Here is an 18,968-nt window from a genome sequence, read left to right as displayed (position 1 = left end):
GCATAATGCTAGTTTCTCTTGGTAGAGAATGGAGAGAGCCGATACCTGCACCTTCAGTGAACTGAGAGCTAAACCTTTGGCTAAGCTATCTTGAAGAAAAGTACGTCTGTCCCTTTTGCCTTCTGAGGGTCCCTGTGTTTGGTCTTCCACACCCTATGGTAGATCTTGCCCCATACCGGTTTTCGTGCACGTAGCATTATAGGAATGGCATCTAATGGTGCTCCTCATGACTAGGGTTTCAAGAGACACGCCATTAAAGCCCTTAAGTTAGTAGGTCTTCTCTATGAGGGAGGTGGAGAGGTGTGTCTATTGCAATGCCTGCTATCTCTGCGAACCATGACCTTCTGAGCCAGTAGGGGCCACTCTTGATAACTCATGGTAAGAAAGCTAGCGCGCGCGTGGGGGGGGGAGGGGTAGGCCATCGTGAAGTCCCAAGGAAGTACTAATGTGTCTACTGCGTGACTTGTGGGTCTAGGCTTCTTGCCACGAATCTTGGAACTTTGTGGTTGTAACGTAATGCCATCAGGTTCACCTCTGGGAGTCTCCACCTTTCCACCATCAATTGAAAAACTTCCTGGTGTAGGCTCCACTCGTCGTGGTCCAGGGTTTCACTGCTTAAGTAGTCTGCCATCCAATTGTCTACTACTGGAATGTATACGGCAGAGATTGCAGATATATTGTTCTCTGCCCACATTAGTATTCAGCTTGCTTCCCTTAGCGACAACTGGGCTGCGGGTGCCTCCTTGATGATTTACGTAGGCGACTGCTGTCACATTGTCTGACTGTATTCTCACTGCACTCCCGTGGAAGAGTGGTGTCCAGTGTTCTAGTGATTGTCATCCTAGTTTTATGATTCATTGGGAGTAGCCTCTCTTCCTGGTTCCAACAACCCTGTACTGTCTTTTGTCCCAGTACTCCACCCCATCCCTTTAGGCTGGCATCAGTTGTAACTATGGTCCATTGGTGATTGAAGAAGTGTTTCCCCGTCTTCATCTGGTGTGGGTGAAGTCACAAGTCTAGGGAGAGTTTGACCTGTTCTGGTATTGCTATCTGCCAATCAAGGTCTTTTCGATCCCTTTTCTGATGCTGAAAGTATCAGGTGTTGAAGGGGTCTGGTGTTTAGCTGGGCATAGGGGATAGTTGGGAATGAGGCCACCATTGTCCCCATGGACGTCCAAAGTGGCGTTGTGTTGGCTGATTTCAGTGTCCAGATCCGCTTCTGTAGCTGGTTAACTTTTTCTTGTGTGAGGAATGTCCTTCCTCTCCTTGAGTCTAGTATCAGACCTAGGTATTCTATTGTCTGTGTTGGTTTGAGTTTGGATTTGTTGTAGTTGATCAACCATCCTAACTGGTGTAGGGTTTGAAGTACTTGCGAAGTGTGGTAGTTGGCCGAGTCCACTGATGGGGCCTTGACAAGCAGGTCATCTAAATAAGAGATGACCGTTATGCCCCTTGGCCAGACCTTTGCTAGAGCTGCCGTCATCAACCTGGGTGCACGGGGCCGACGAAAGGCTGAATGGGAGTGCCACAAACTGCCAGTGTTTCCCGTTCACATAGAATCTGAGGAACCTGTGATGATTGGCATCTAGCAATGAGTCCTTTATGACTATTACCGTCATTAATTCGTCTTTGTCCATGGAACCTAAGACCGACTGTACTGAAGTGGCATCGCTTTACGAAATGGTTTAGGGTTTTTAAGTCAAGGACTCGTCTGTAAAAGCCATCCTTTTTGGGGACCATGAAAAGGTTTAAATAGTATATTTTCCCTTTCTCTGTCCTGGGGACTGGCTGGATAACCCTTGAAGCCTCCCGGTCTTGGACGATTTCTAGGAACGCTTCCCTCTTGGTATTTTTTCTGGGGAGCCGGGAAATGAAAAATCTGCAAGGTGGATATGGTGCCAAGTCTATCAAAAATCCGTGGGATAATTCTTTTTAACCCATTGGTACTATACTCGACTTTTCCACACCTCCCGAAAGCATCTGAGGCGGCCGCCTATAGCAGGGATCCCCAACCTTTTGAACCCGTGAGCAACATTCAGAAGTAAAATGAGTTGGGGAGCAACACATGCATGAAAAATGTTCTTGGGCTGCCAAATAAGTGCTGTGATTAGTCATTTGGTAGCCCTTATGTGGATTGTAAACCTACATTGAGGCTCTGTTTGGCAGTCCAACTGGTTTTTATACAACCAAAACTTGCATCCAAACCTGGAATTCAAAAATAAGCTCCTGCTTTGAGGCCAGGAAATCACAGACTGAAAAGACTTACTTGCACGTCCGCTCCAGATACCACAACAAACTGGGAGCTACTTGGTCCTCATCCAAGGGATCAACCAAACCTTCCCAGGACAAAACAACGTCCGCATGAGGATGTGCCTACCCCTGAAGAATTCCTCTAGGCCAGTGATCCCAACCAGTAGCTCGTGAGCAAGATGTTGCTGTCCAGCCCCTTGGATGTTGCTCCAACCCCTTGGATATTGCTCCAAGTCTATGCTTGAGAGAAGCGTTTGGACACCTGTTTTCCACTGGGATTTAATAATCTTATCCAACTGCTTGTAAGCAGGGAATATACAAGAATTCTTCTTTTGCCATTTGAAGATATTCTTTCCTGGTTCTATCACAGTGGTCGGGTCTTCCAGATTTAGTGTTTTTAGTACTACCTGAATGAGTTCCTCAATCTCCCTTTGTGTTCTTTGAGTCTCTGGGTCTGGATCAGGTTCCTGATCAGAGTCATTCTCTGTCATGACCTGTCCCTGCTCATCAGAAGGTATGAATTGGCCCCCCGGCGAGCCCAGAGGCGAAGTGGTGGCGCACTTAGAAGCAGCTGGACGGATGTCCTGTGCTTGGGCTGGGAGTTGACAGATGCTGTAGCATTCTATCAAGTGTCTCGGGAATGCGGGCCAGGTTTTGTAAGCGAGCTAAAGAGAGAGAGAGTGGACGTACCAGCTCTGTGTCTGTGTGATATTGGATTTCGTTTTGCAGACTGTACAGGCAAAATAGGACACATGGGGTGTCTGGCGTGCAGGTGCTGAGGGTTTTGAGGTGCCCGACTCCTCTGTTCAGTCTGTCATCTTTGTTCCCCCTATTTATGAGGGAATAGACCTTGCTGGGGAGCAAAGGATGAGCAGTTAGGGTAATCTGTGAAACTGTGTGCTTCAGGAGTTCCCGTGTGTCTGAATGTTCTTCCAGTTGTACCAGGTTTGCGATGTTAACGCCGGTAACTACTCACTCTATGTGATGGACGGGAGCGTGCAAGAAGAGTGGGAACTAGTAGAGCATGCGGTCCTCCGTGGAGCGGGAAGGCAGATGGCACAGATCTCAAGGTATCAAAAAAAACCTTGCTAGTTGGTGAGGCTCTGGAATGTGTAGTTCACTGGCCTCCAGTGGCATGACCTCAAAACTGTGGTTCTTTATCATTAGCTCCAGCCACCATTGTCTGTGTCTTTCCTTCTGAGGACACTAAGAGAAACTGAAGTCGATAGGAGGAGAGCAGGGGTTAAAGACCACAGCAGGAGGAGTCAGTTTTAACATATTAGTGTCCGATCTCCAGCTGCAGGATCTTCTTCCCCATGGTGCCCGTGTCCCCCAATATAGGCAAGAGAAATACTTTTTGTGCTCTACATAGGATCTACATCAGAATAAGGCATCAAAGTAGCGTCCCCCGAGATTTGAAGGAAATGTAATTTTAAGGTGTAAAAAGGATTTTACAACAAGATATATAGGAATTCAGCCCCTAAAGCAGTTATACTGGCAGATACATTAGAGCAAGGAAGAGTTGGATGTCATTTGAGAGCAACAAGGTACAAAGTTATCAAAACTGACATTCTTGGTAAAAAAGTGGTCTAGGGACTAGGTTTTTCTTTCCCTTCTAAGGCAAATCATTTATATTTCCAAAATGTTGAATAAAAGGGGACCTTTCACCCGAAAAAATTATTCCAAATCCTATTTTATCATGTTAGTCAAGCAAAATAAACTTTAATTATACTACAGGTATAAGACCAGTTATCCAGAATGCTCGGGACCTAGGGTTTTCCCGGATAATGGATATTTCCGTAATTTGGATCTTCATACCTTAAGTCTTCTAGAAAATCATGTAAACATTAAATAAATCCAATAGGCTGGTTTTGCTTACATTAAGAAATAATTGTATCTTAGTTTGTTTTATTAGGGATGCACTGAATCCAGGATTTGGCCTTTTTCAGCAGGATTCAAATTTGGCCAAATCCTTCTGCCTGGCAGGATCCGCATTTGCATATGCAAATTAGGGGCGGGGAGGGAAATTGCGTGATCACCACAAAACAAGTAAAAAAATGTTTTCCGCTTCCCACCCCCTAATTTGCATATGCAAATTAGGATTTGGTTCGGAAATCGGCCGAATCTTTCGCGAAAGATTCGGCAGACTCCAAAATATTGTATTCGATGCATCCCTAATTATTACAGAGAAAAAAGAAAACCTTTTTAAAAATTTGATTATTTGATTTTAATGGAGTCTATGGGAGATGTTCATTCCATACTTCGGAACTTTCTGGATAACGGGTTTCCGGATAATGGATCCCATACTTGTAAATCAAGTATCTTGGTTCTTTCGGTCTGGGAATTCATAATTACAGCAAGCACCATTTTGTGGACACTGTTATTAAGACAAGCCTTGCATCATCTCAGAATCTTGTTTGTGCACCAGAATGGAGGATCTGTCCACCCCCATGCACTGGTTTCACAATTAAACGGTGAAAAGAGAGGGGGAATGTGGGGAGAGCAGTGACATCTAGTAAGTGCTGAATGGAAAGTGATAGTAATTGCCTAAGGCATAGAGGAGGGGCAGACAATATTTGATTGACAGCTGAAATTTTTTAAATGAGTTTACAATAGCTATAAATGCTTTCATAAAAATAAAATTTGGATTTCATGTTTAATTTGAAGAGGACTTTAATTATACATATTTGATGTCTGGATGACTAAATGTATTAGGCAGACTCTGAAATGAATTAAGTATTTTCCAACATAGAATATTTTGAGATCAAAAATATTTTTTTTTTTTTTTTTTTTTTTTTAAAACACTTATATTACCTGTGTTTCCATCATTGGTTTTTGAAATGGAAAAGAGTCGCGATTGATGCACCACAGCATATCATTGTCTTCGTTTTCAGATGCTGCCATCAGCAATACACCTTAGCAGAAAACAAGCGGCATTATTACATTTAAATTAAATGTAATGGGACAAATATTAGGAAGCTATTTAGGGCATTAATACTTACTTGCAAATCGAGAGTAAGTACCTAATATGTCTCTAGCTAAATTATACTGTATAAGTAACATTTTTTAAAGGTAACTTTTTTTAATGATATTTAATAACATACATTCAGCCAAGACCATTACAGTTCAGGAAGCAGCAAGTGGAAGCAAACAGTGAGCGATACACCAGTAACAGACAGTATTTCGGTACAGTAATGAGCAATTGACAGAGCTAGAGTGCGTCCCTCTAGATTCATAGGTCAGTTTTATTAGGGGGATAGCTTTGTGAACCAATTGTTTTCAAGTCTTGAGCGTTTGAGGTCGGGGCCCCATGCACTGCATGTTTTTCCCTGTATAGAATAGTAATGAGCAACTTCTATTTCAAACATATTTGGACATAACATCAGCTAGAACTGCCAGGAGGCATGTAAGAGGAGACAATTGCAGGGGAGTCTAAATGCTCGGCAAGTACCATTGTTATCTTGTTATTGGGAGACAGGACCACATTGTGGTAGAAGGTTGCTGGGGAGGTGTTGCACCGGGGACAAGAAGGGTCAGGTCACCTTCCCATGGCATGTAACTTGCTTGAGGTTATATACAGTTGGTGAATTATCTTGTATTGGACCATCCTATCTCTTGTTGAGATTAAGTGGTTATAGCTGTTGTCAGTAGCTTCCTCCCAGTCCTCGAGTTAGTTGAGGAATATCCGTTGGCAAACGGGCTTTTGATGTCTCAAAGGGCTTGTATCCCGTGGATAGAATGGTTTGATATAATTGTGAAACTAGTTTGGGGTTGTCAGGTGTATGCAGAATATGTCATGGGGTTAGGGAACGTATGTGTGGAGTGGTTGTCAGGGGGCCCATCGGGAGAAGTCCGGACCAAGGAGGAAGCTTCGGGTAAAAGTCCAAGTTGAGCGGTATCCAAAAGAGGTCAGGCGAAAGCGTAGTCAAATTCAGGCAAAGGTTCAAAAGGCAGGCAGCAAGAATCAGGGTCAAAGCAGAAGACAGGAATCCAGGAAACAGGAATTTAGGGAACCCAGGAACACAAGTGAGGAATTCCTTTTATCGGACATTGAATCCATGATCTTGGCGTCTTTTAATATTGAATTTTTCTGCTGCACGTGTGACATTGCGCCAGCGACAAGGCATCGCTACCTAGACGGCTATGGGCGCCGCCATCTTGGAAGCTGCGCCGACAGAATCGTCACTGGTAAACTATTCCTGAAATGCGTGTCTGAGCTGAAAGTAGCTATAAAAATGTGGTTTATCATCTTGGCATTTAAGAGCTAGTTGTTCGTAGGTAAGGAAGGTGGAGTATAAGTGCAACATTATTAGCAGATGTAAAATGCTATTGGGGATGCTGGGAGCCTCACATCTGGGCAATTGTAATATTTTTAATGTGCCAGCTTTCTACGGATGTCATGCTACAAAGCGAAAACCTGCATGCACACTAGCTATGGGAGTACTGTATGTTGTCCAACAACTTGTTGCTATACAGTTCAGTGAAGAACTAAAGAAAATAAACTATTCAGATCCCATTCCAGAAAAGGGCTTAGGGTAAACAGTTGGAATTACAAGTGTAAGGGACTGCATCCTGATGCCTATGATTATGTGTGTTAACACACGAAACGCGTTAGGACGATTTATGTTTGTGTAAAAAAGTAAAGTGCATGCCAAACTGCCGGTTCAGGGACTGCATCCTGACACACATACTTTCTATTGCTAAAGGATTACATTCTATTTCCTACGACACTTACCATTATTGTATAGAGCTTTATGCACCTTTGATGGCTTCTCCACGTTTGAGGAAGCAGAAAATCCTGGGGGTAAGCGAACATGCACCAAAGCCAACATGCAGGGCCGGGCTGTCGGCTGTTTAAAAGGCACAGTGCTAAAGTAGAACCGAACACCTAGAAGAGGAGAACAGTATGTGTGTGTGTGTAAACAAATATATTCCTTTAAAATAATTACTACTTAAGAACACAGGACCATATTCTAAATTATGACATAATTCTCAATAGTATTTTCAGATAACTTTTCTTTAAAAATGATGACAATAAATGATGCTGCCGCTGCAGAATAGACTATTCATGTTCGATGGTGATCTCACCATCCTGTCACCCAGACACACTAAGCTGTATAATAAAAGTCCTTTTCAAATTAAACATGAAATACAATTTCTATTTTTTTTTTTTTAAAGCCTTCATAGCTGTTGTAAACTCCTTTAAAAATCGCAGCTGTCAATCAAATATTGTCTGTCCCTCCTCTATGCCTTGGGCATAGAGGCAGGGCAGACAATTATTTTCACTTTCCATTCAGCACTTCCTAGATGTCACTGCTCTCCCCACATTCCCCTGTTCTGTTAACCATTTAATTGTGTAACCAGGGCATGGGGATGGATATCAGCTCTCCCATTCTGGTTCACAAACAAGATTCTGAGATGATACAAGACTTGCCTTAATAACAGTGTCCACAAAATGGCTCCTACCTGCTTGCTATAATTATGAGTTCACGGAATGAAGGAAACAAGATTCAAATAATTTATATTGTGTAATTAAAGTTCATTTTGCTTGACTAATGCGATAAAATAAGATTTTGAATGTTTTTTTAGGTCCCCTTTAATTTTTTAGCTGTGGCATCCTGGGTGCTAATGTGCTGCCAAGGTATGTGTGGGATCGTAATAAAATGTGCAGCTTCCCAGGTATAGTCTTCCATAAAACCAGATGCTTGCATTTAAACAGGTGACCAGCAAACTGATTGGTTGCTATCGTTGGCTAGACTTTTAGCACACTTTTCCCCTTTTATTCCCCCGATAGTCTTTGCTGTGGCTATTGCTTGCACACACAAGAAACACCACAGCCACAACAACATGCACAATTTAAAAATGCAAGTCAATCTTCTATTTATAAGAAACATACACAAATATCTCACCTGTATGCGTGACAGCCAGCAAATGACAATTCACAGATTCGGACATCTCTATGACGGAGATGTGAATGATGGGTTTGAAAACATTCCGATCTATTGTTCTGCAGAGGGGAAAAAAATGTGAGACTTGTGCTGCTGGGAGGATCTGCCCATATAAACAATAACATGTACCCAAACAAAAGCTAAAGAGTTAATGTATAGTAGATGTTTATTGCAGGCTCAAATACATATGTTCACCTTAAAGAGAAAGCAAAGAGTGCAATATATCCCATATATAAAAGAGTTAGCACCAAAGGCGCGTCTCCTTTCCTAGTTTCACAAATTTAGAGCAGGCTGCACCCATAAAGACACGATGGAACAGTGTCAAATACTTGTGCACAGAAGATCTCGGAAAACAAGCTGCACAAAGTTGAAATTGTCTCAACATTTTCTGAAAAAAACTGACCAAATCTGCATGGGTTTTTTCATCTTATTTATTAATTATACTTTCCTGAAAATTTTGTTTGCGGGTAAAAATGCCAACTTTTTTTCGCAATTTTTTCGGATTTTTCACCCTGAAAATTGATTTCTTACGTTTTTTGCCTGAAAACTTCAGGGTATTTCAGGAAACCGAGCGCACATCAAAAAAATCATTGGGACTTCTCCCATGGACTTATATGCAACCTCGACAGGTCTGAGATGCCGGATTTTCAGATTCTGACTTTTCCATCCTCTGGGTTTAATAAATTCCGAAAAATTCGTGATTTTTTAAAAGTCCGATTTTAGATGAAAAAAAAAAAATCATGAATTATGTGATTTTTGCATTCGGAGTTTAGTAAATAAGCGCCTTAGTCTCATTGCTTCTCCAAAGGGGACGTTTACTTTTAGTATGTTCTAAATGGACATAAACTTCATCTGGTTGACATGATTTCCTTTGGAAAGGTTTTGGAATAATTAGCTGCCCTGCTTTGCCTATTCTTAGCAAAAAAATCAAAATGTTATCTATGTCATTAGGACACTGCGCCCCAGGAAAAAAAGATAATTTGAGGTTTCCATTTTACCTATATTCTTATTTCTTTAATGCTTAGGTTTCTCTTCTATGTATCTCACATTTAGACTTCAAAACTGCTGCTTTGTTGATAGGGTAATTAGGCTTTATGTACCAGTTACAAGTCAAAATACAAAAACATTTAAATATATATATATAATAAGAAAAAAAAAAAACAACTTCATTTTTCATTAACTTTTTTTTCACTGAAATGCTGGTTTAGGTAGAGTTTCTTGTCCCTTTCATTTTACTTCAAAGATATGGTACGGCTATGGGACCTGTTATCCAGACTGCTCGGGACCTGGGGTTTTCCAGATAATAGATCTTTCTGTAATTTGGATCTTCATACCTTAAGTCTACTAGAAAATAATGTAAACATTAAATAAACCCAATAGGCTGGTTTTGCTTCCAATACGGAGCTCTGATGGGTAAGATCCATTTGAAAGAATGGGCACAAGTGTTTGAATGAAAATCTATTAATCCGCTTTCTCAAGAATTCCCATTGCTTTATGACTGCTCAGTTCTCAAAGAAGGGGTAATCTTAAAGATACTTTCAAAAACCATAACAATTTAGCCAATTTTCCATGTGACCCAGAAACTTCAAATTCTCTTTCAGTTGTATTCAAATGTTTTTTTTTCCAAAAAATGTTTGTTTTTTTTGTTATTGCTTATTTTGAAAATAACAAAAGATGACGTTTAAAAAGAATGTAGCCAATTTTCAATTAACCTCAGTTTCCGGAAAGCAATTGGGCACCTTTCGTACATATATAAAATAAAAAAATCAGAATAATGTTCTCATATTTTCCCTTGGAATGGAATAGAAATATAGTGGAAAAAGAAGTGGTGTTATGGGTTTATGTGAATACAAACATTACAAAGGATTACATATAACCTGTTTAGGTGGCCAGGAAAGACTTGGTAAAATGCCTAACAGAGGCCACCCCTGGAGGGCATCAAGGAGTTAGCGGGTGACATATTTAAAGGATAAGTAAACCTTAAAAATAAGTGAATGTAAAATTGATGAGGGTGCTTATCTAAGCACTTTTGCAATGTACACTCATTGTTTTATTTTTTTTTTAATTCCAAGATATTAAAGGATACATGTACTGTTAATATGAATGTATTTTGTTACAACATTGCCACCTGCTGGTCATTTTCTGACCAGTCTGACCACCAAGTACGGTAGTCAAGGAAGATGAGGAATACTCTCATTGCTTGGTGAACCGTTGGTCTGTGAGATAATCTGAGATTCCATACTTGCTTCCTCACCTGGATTTGCTTTTCTGATGGGAGGAAAACTCTCTGTTCTTGTGTGTCGAACTCCAATCCCAAGAAGATCATCCTTTTGGTTGGCCGAAGCCGAGACTTGGCCCAATTGATCTTCCAGCCGAATTGTTGAATTAGAGACACTAATTCTTAGACTGGCTAGTGCTTGTTGCTCTGACCTTGCCTTGATTAGAAGATAGTCTAGATAAGGCGTCACGGATATTCCTTGGAGTCTTAGGGGTGCTGCTGTAACCGCCATCAATTTTGTAAACACTCTGGGGGCAGAAGACAGTCCAAATGGGAGTGCTTTGAACAGGAGGGGGTGCCCAGTCATGTTGAGGTGGGCTTGTCCTGGCCCATCTTGCCTTGGGGCTTATTTGGTCTCCAGTTTGCCCTAGATTTGTCATTTGTCTTATTACGAAAGAATGTTCTTCGAGGCAAATTCGAATGTCTCATGGATCTGTTGCTGTGGTCCCGAAAAAATCTTCCACGCCAAAATGTATTTGCTGAGCGGGACTTGGGGGAGGAAGGTACTCGCACCCCCTGTTGCTTAAGATAAGCTTTTTTCTAATTCTTCTCTGAGTGACTATCGCTCTCCTCCTCTTCTTCACACATCAGATGGTAATGGTGTAGAATTTGGTGACACTGCTCTTTTAGTGGCTGTGCGTCTTCGCTTCTCTGTTGAAGCTTGCCCATCTTGGACATAACCTTGCCAATCGATTCTGAAATGGTCCCTGAAATAGTATCAGCTATTGACAGCATTTGTTGAAGAGATGCAAGTGATTGGGATAATTGAATAGCCCACAGTGGTGTTGGGGTTTCTCCTGAGGTAATGGTTGCAGAACTGTGAGAAGCCCCTTCCTGAGACAAGAGTGTCTGACTGCCTCGAGTACCCTGGTTGTCCCTGTCCACTACTGGTATAGTCTGCCCAGAAGAACAGGTCTGACAGAGAGGGTGGTCTGGCCACTAATAAATTATGCGCTACATTTTGTACAAGCCAAATACGTAATTTGACCTTTTGTTTTTGAGGCTTGTCCACCCCGAGGGAATAATGCCCCTGCCTTACCTTCCGCCATGGCCTCAGGGAAGTACTGGGGATGAAGTGCAAGTTGCCTGGTTTTTACTTGCCCCCTCTGTTGCGGACAGCAGCTCCCGTTTGCTGTTTGAAGTGCACAGTAGGTAAAGAAAATGGCCGCTTGTGCCAATTCTCCCTCTCGCGATAGCCGGTGACGTCACTTCACCACTCGCTATCGGAGATACGCTGGCATGGCTTCACCCGGCTCGGCCTCTTCTGTAGCATAGCGGAAATTCCCTCTCTCTCATAGTTAGCCTGAGTGTGCAGCTGCCGCAGCCCAAGCTACTCTTGTCCTTTTACCAGTAATGGTCGCGGGCGGGGGGGGGATTGGTGTGCAGGCGGATTTCCCGGGCAGAATCCCTTGTCTCCAGACTGAGACAGGATAAGTTCTGGGTGGCTATTTTCCCCCTAAGGGGATGTATACTTTGCCCCGGGATTCCTTTCTCCCACGTTGAGGGTTAACTCTTTGAGTACAACTATTCGTGTCCCAAGTTTTTCCCCGGGTGTCAGTGCTATTCACTGACCGAAGTCCTTTCGATACGAGTCCAACCTCCTGAGGCAGGACACTTGAAAAACTGAAGTACATAGAGGAAGTACTAGGGGTAAAGCTGCCCTGCCTCCTGGAGGGATGAGCTTTACCCAACTGGTGCCTGTGTCCCCTGGAGACTGCAGAGAAAGATTGCTCTGATGTTCTTCTGCTTAGGAAAAAAATTTCAAATCTTTCCTAAGCAGAAGAACATCAGAGCAGCCTCTTTCTTTCTCTTGAGAACTTCCTTGACTACTTGGTGGTCAAACTGGTGGGAAAATGAACAGCAGGTGTAGCTGTTGTAACAAAATTCATATATATCCTTTTTTTGAAATTCCAAGATATTAAACAAAGAATTGACATTGCAAAAGTGCCTAGAATAGCGCCCGCGTTAATTTTACACTCACTTATTTTTAAGGTTTACCTATCCTTTAAACTAGACTACACATCTAAAAAGGAATAACCAAAACACAAAATGACTAGCTACAGGGTTTACCTGGCAATGTTTCCAGCAGCTGAAACCAGGGAGTTCTGAGATACTGATGCCACTCTGCTCATGCCATGCCCATCGACACCCAAATCATACACCTGTGTTCCAGAAAGAGTAAGAAGCAGGTTAGTATAAGACAAAAGATCACACCTTGATAGATACAAGCAGTACATTTCATCACTAGATCTGTAAACACTATTCAGCAGTACTACATAACATATCGGCTGAGACAAGCAGTATTGTAGCACTCGCCCACGTGTGGAAATGCAAACATGCAGGGAAATTTCTGTGTGCAGCACATCATGCCATCACAATTAGAATAAAAACAGATAGGGCATATTTCTGTTAGAAGATACAGTTATAGAAGATAATAGGGATTATTTATCAATATTGGGCAAATTTGCATCTGGGCTTTTTTTCTTTGCAGGTGGCTGCAGGTAAAACAATAAAAGCAAACTTGATTGGTTGCTATTGAATTGCTGTCCATTTACTCATTGTTGATAATGCCACCCCCCATTATTACTGGTCTTGCCACTTGCTCTGTGAAGCTACACTTGTACTCAGGGCAGCCATCAGGGGGGACAGGGGGGAGAGTTGTAGGGGGCCCGAGGGTAAGGAGGGCTCTGCCACACTTACTTGATTAGCCGGGCCCCCCCATCTTTCGGAGAGCTGCTGACTTCAGGAAGCCATGGACATTTAAGGGGCCCTGGCCACCAATTTTCTCCGAATGTGGGGGGGGGGGGGCCCTGGCCACCAATTTTTCTTTTCTCATGTGTAGTCCTAGCCACCAATATTTTTTAATGGGGGTCCCTGACCACCAATATCTTTTTTTATTTTTCATTAACATGTGGGAACCCTAGCCACCAATATTTTTTTGTTTTTTTTACTGTGTGGTGGGGGGTGGACCTGTGGGGGTGAGGAGGGCGGACTTGTAGGTGGGGCTTACGGTGGGTGAAGCCCAGGGGGCCCAGGAAATTTTGTATGGGGCCCTGCGATCTCTGATGACGGTCCTGCTTGTACTGTTGCTCTTTTTTAACTTCGGGGTCATGTATGGACTCCAAGACACAAGTGAAAATGTAATGCAGGCCGGAAGGGTGTGCCTAACTGCCTCCCCCTGCCAAAAAAACAGTGTCAATGATCTTTGCTGAAACAGAGCAGAGTCCTGCAGTGTGTAAAGTCTGCACAGCACAAGAAAAAAAAACTGCAGCCCTTTTTTGTGTGGTAGCTTGGAGGCCGTTTTAACAGAAAATCAGCCAGACCAAGGAAAACCTTTATCCAGAAGCTCATACACATTCATAGTTTTACATTCAAGTCTCACAGAGCCAGCACAGATTGCATTAAAATAGTTACCTGTATAACACCTTTCTCAGAGCGGGTATACAAGATATTTCTCGAGTTGTCAATAGCGATTTGTACAATGGGATCTAAAAGTACACATTTTTAAAAACCATTAAGAGTGACGTTTTGTTTCTGAATACACAGCATTATTCACAAGCTAATTTATAGCTTTCAGATAGCAGCAACTACAATGCACCGCACCTTTTGCCACTAACTAAATGTGCAGAAAGCTAGAAATCTGTTGCAAAAAACAAAAACTCACCATCTTCGGAGAAAGCAAACTGCAGCACAGAAGGCACAAGGAAGGAAAGGGAACTCTTGGAGTGATTGATTTTTCTGCATCTCTGGCTAAACCAGCCCGCTTCAGCCTTCAAACAAACAAGATGTTACCTTAGAAGAACATTCACCCAGAGACAATAACCTGAAAGCAGACTTTTCTTATTCAAGATAACTGTATTAAAAGGTTTAATACAGTTATCTTGAATCAGAAAACCCGGTGTTGCTGGTCTGATTTATTGCATATGGAATGATTTTACCTTGCACCTGGGGATACATACAAAGAAGCAGTGTGCTGCCCTACTGAAAGAGATTTTATATATAAATATTACAAAAAAAGCCATGACTATCTTGTAATCTGTCACATGACTCACTAAAACTTGTGTATTATAATAAATAAAGTACACCCTGTTGGAATATATGAGGATATTAGAAGTAACCTCAGAGTTCCATGACCTGTATAAAAGCAATGGGCCTTCAGCCTCGTGCTTTTATATGGTCAAGGAACTCCTCGGTGACTTATAATATCCTTATATTTTACAATAGGGGGTACTTTATTTACTATATAAATTTCAAAAAGCAATAATCAATACGCTCAGCCCATGATTAGAACATTTTAAAGGAGAAAGAAAGTCAACAATCTTGATCCTAACAAAGATATAATTAATACTTACTGAAGACAAAACAATCATATTGGGTTTAATTAATGTTTAACTAATATTTTAGTAGACTTAGGGTATGGAGATAATTATAAGACGACCCCAGGTCGCAAGCATTCTGGATAACAGGTCCCATACCTATATAGGCATTGTATCCAGAGATGTGTCACTGATCAATACCGATAGAGTGACAGGCCAGTTTTAAGGGGATAGTAGCGAAATACATGGTCAACACAAACGTTTTTGGTAGATGGGATGCAACTGGGGTGACTACCTATCACATAATATAAAGCAGCAGAAAATATAGGTAGTGTGTGACTAATCATAACAGTGCACAACATATTCACTTCTTAAATGTGAAGGCAGCAAAGCATCTCATATTCACAACAGGGATTGTTAGGCAACATGGCAAGAGTAATAATCAGTGTAGCCCAGCCTGCAGCCCTTCAATTGACGTTGCTCTGTATGTTAAAATGCATTACAGCTATAGGGGTAACCCAGTACATGATGTCTGGGCTGGCAGAAAAGGAACCATTCACTTTAGAGTTGCCATATAAAAACACAATTAAGTCGCTCATTGCTATTTATACTATGCATTTACATAAGCAATAAATTCACACATGTGCATTTGCCTGCACTTAGCAAACAAAGGACACACTATTTTCTATTAAGCTAAAACTTACTTGATATTCAACTTCATACAGACAGCCGTCCTTTCCAGATAGGAATATGCGGCCATTGTCAGTTGAGGTTATGGACAGAAGATAGGTGTTGTCCGTAGGCAAGGAATATAGCGGGTCCGGAAGCAGCTGCATTCCACCAGAAATGCTGTCATTAAGATTACCTGGCGACATTTAATGGCATGAGATCTGTGTTAATTGTGTAGCATCACTTCCAGACACTTGAATTGTGTGTGTGTGTGTATGAAAGCTCTTCAGAATAAACTGTTAGAATGTTCTTTGTGCCAGTACACTGTCACCTGTGATAAATCAGCCCTACAGCAGGTAACAAAACGTCTAAAGTTTCCAATCTACGTACATGTATATAAATCAAACTTTGCCAGCCTTCAAGATGTAAAGACAAGTGTCAGGTGACTATTCAGGCCCTCATATTTTTTCTTCCAGACTCATAATTAAATGACTAACTGGTTGCTAGGGTAAACTATAGCAAGCAGGTAAAAATTTAACGAATTCAAAAACACACACACACACACACGAACAGTAGCAAATCTTAGAATATCACCGTTTGCATCTTATTACAAATTAATTTAAAGGTGAACACTGAATAACTTCTTATAGATGAAGAACCGGATACGTTATGACACATGCGTATTTTACATTTAGAATACGGACCTGGTTGTAAATTGGCAAAACTCAGTCCCAGGATCACAATATCAACAGGAGTAGAAAGAACAAGCAGAAAGCGGATGTGAGGCTGAAAAATTCCTGGAAAAAAATTTAAATACATATTAGAAACATTATGCAATGCAGAGAAAGAAAATCTAATTGCTAGAAACTTCTCACACACCAGTTGCAAATATTCAATTGGTCCCAACTGCTCCCTGTATTTAGCAGACATTACTGCTTGCTGGAAAAAAAACACACTCACCAGTCTTGGGTTTCACCAGCCCCACAGAAAGGATTGTTTCACTGAGCCCATCATAGTAAGCAAGGTCACCGCTATTTACAGGAGTGATAAAGAATACAATTAGTATTTTATTTTGTCTGAACATCCACTTGAGCATATTAGTAGGATTTTGTCCTTAATTACACACATGAAACTCATACAGGATCATAGAGAAAGCTGTAATTATTACATGTATTACTAAATGTATTAAACGGCACAAGTTTCACTTTTTTTCTTTTTAAACGTCTACATGGGATCTTTTATCTAGATAGGACCGTTTCTTTCCTAATACTTTGGAGAAGCATGCCTTTAATGTACATAAAGGGGTTGTTTACCTTCCAAACGTTTTTCAATTCAGCTGTTTTCAGAATATTTATCAGAAATAAAGACTTTTTCAGTTGCTTTTGATTTTCCAGAACTGAAGTTAAAGGGGTAGTTCATTTAACTTCTAGTGATATTCTTAGACAATCTGCAATTGGCCTTAATTTTTTTTTATCAGCTATTTAGCTTTTGCTCAGCAGTTCTCAAGTTTGGTATTTCAGCAGCTAACTAGTTGCTAGGGACTTATTTGATAACCAGGCAGTGGCTTGAATGAGAGACTGAAATTTGAATAGGAGCGGGTCTGAAGAGGTAGATAAGTAAGAAAAGTAACCGTGATAATAAACTTGTAGCTTCACAGAACAAAATTTTTTTAGCTGCCGTTGTCAGCGACTCCCGTTTGAAAGCTGGAAAGAGGCAGAAAAAGCCAACAAATGACTGAAAAACTATTAAAAAAAAATAAATAAAAAATTATCAATTGCAAAGTTGCTAGAGAATGGATACTTGAATGTTTGTGCCTCTAGTGTTTGAGTCTGGCAGTTCAGTAATTCAGGGAAAGTTCAGTAATTCAGGAAAAGTTCAGTAATTCAGGAAAAGTTCAGTAATTCAGGAAAAGTTCAGTGATCAAGGGGCAGATTCTGAATGGTTACAACTTTATTAGTTGATACATTTCTCATTTTTCTCTGGCGTATTGTATCAATTCTAACAGCTGCCTGTAATGAAACTCAGGGATTCTGCTCAGCAGGGACAAAGATGAGAAATATATCAATTAAATGTATCAATTTAGCACAGTTTACAGGATCAGCGACTCCCCCTCCCAGAGATGCTTTAGAAACAAAAGGTTAATAATTTAGCTTTAAACTCCACAGGTATGGGATTCGTTATTCGGAAACCCATTATCCAGAAAGCTCCAAATTACGGAAAGACGTCTCCCATAGACTCCATATTATCCAAATAATGGAAAATTTAAAAAATTATTTCCTTTTTCTCTGTAATAATAAAACAGTATCTTGTACTTGATCCAAACTAAGATATAATTAATCCTTATTGGAAGCAAAACCAGCCTATTGGGTTTATTTAACGTTATTTTCTAGTAGACAAGGTATGAAAATCAAAATTAAGGAAAGAGGCGTTATCCAGAAGATCCCTGGTCCCGGCATTCTGGATAAAAGGTATTAGAAAAATGGCCAAAGCCTTTTTTTTTTTTTTTAATTCCTTTCCATTTGCTTATTAATTTCTGGTGAAAAATTTTAAAACAACTAAACTGAAAAAAGTGTTGAAAGTTGAACAGCCCCTTTAAATTATTATTTTTTTTTTTAATTGTAAGCAATTTTTCAAAAGATGCTCATTAAATATGTTTAGTGGATTTACAGTTATCTGTAAATTTAATTGCTACTGAAAGCTTGCCCGTCTCTTTCTAGTCTCTTTTCCGAAGGTTCCTCATGCCATCGATTTAGATTTTTAGCTGGCAGGAAGGTATTGCGGATTAGTCGCCCGAAGAAGAAGCGATTTGTCACTGGGTGACTAATCTCCCCCAAATAGCAGTGTGTGTCTCTACCCTTACAAAGAACTTTAAAACCACTGACAAATAAGAATCAATGTATGATGAAAAGTTGCTCAGAATTCGATTTTTTTTCATTGTGCAATTAAAAAAAAAAAAATTTAAAAAGTAAAATGTGAATTTATATTGCTTCCAGTTTCCTGGATAATAGATCTAAAATAATACAAGGCACATTGTAATCAAACACTGTTATTCTCTCTCCTACTGCACAATATCAAACAGGATCTTACCAATTGCAACCCAGAAACACTGTAAAACACAATATACAAATGAGCACATACCCATCCTCATAGTTCCACATGAATATGTCACTGTCGATGGTCAGCCATGCCCTGCTGATCTCCGGGAACACTCCCATCATACAGTTACACTGCATGTCTGAAATTCTAGTAATGTAAGGGCAAACAGGAATGCAAAAATGTACACATTAAAGTATTAAAGGACTTTTAGGAGGACGTGAGAAAGGTTGGCACAGCAGTTATTTGACCTTGATATGATCATTCATTCAACCAAAACCACTAGATCTTCCAAATAAACTGTAGAAGATTCTTGAACTCAAAGGAAGCCAATAAGGAGGAGATTCAGGAGCCAGAATATACATTGTTATGGCTCCATCAAATCTCCAAGATTGCGGTCACTGGATAAACTCC

The 18,968-nt window shown here is 40.8% G+C and overlaps 1 protein-coding gene across 1 annotated transcript in view; it reads right to left on the bottom strand.

Moving 5' to 3' along the window:
- The window catches only part of nup155.L (nucleoporin 155kDa L homeolog), a 48,802-nt gene that overhangs the window by 25,317 nt on the left and 4,517 nt on the right, over positions 1–18,968 (bottom strand). Inside the window, 10 exon segments of the mRNA NM_001087331.1 lie at positions 5,065–5,165; positions 6,986–7,138; positions 8,160–8,257; positions 12,547–12,638; positions 13,891–13,964; positions 14,141–14,246; positions 15,497–15,657; positions 16,166–16,258; positions 16,422–16,492; positions 18,600–18,696. Of these exon segments, the coding sequence (NP_001080800.1) occupies positions 5,065–5,165; positions 6,986–7,138; positions 8,160–8,257; positions 12,547–12,638; positions 13,891–13,964; positions 14,141–14,246; positions 15,497–15,657; positions 16,166–16,258; positions 16,422–16,492; positions 18,600–18,696 (1,046 nt within the window).

This window comes from Xenopus laevis, chromosome 1L, assembly GCF_017654675.1.
Source record: "Xenopus laevis strain J_2021 chromosome 1L, Xenopus_laevis_v10.1, whole genome shotgun sequence".
Lineage (NCBI taxonomy): Eukaryota > Metazoa > Chordata > Amphibia > Anura > Pipidae > Xenopus > Xenopus laevis.
The sequence above is the reverse complement of the archived record's forward strand: the minus strand, read 5'-3'. Positions and strand labels throughout refer to the sequence as shown.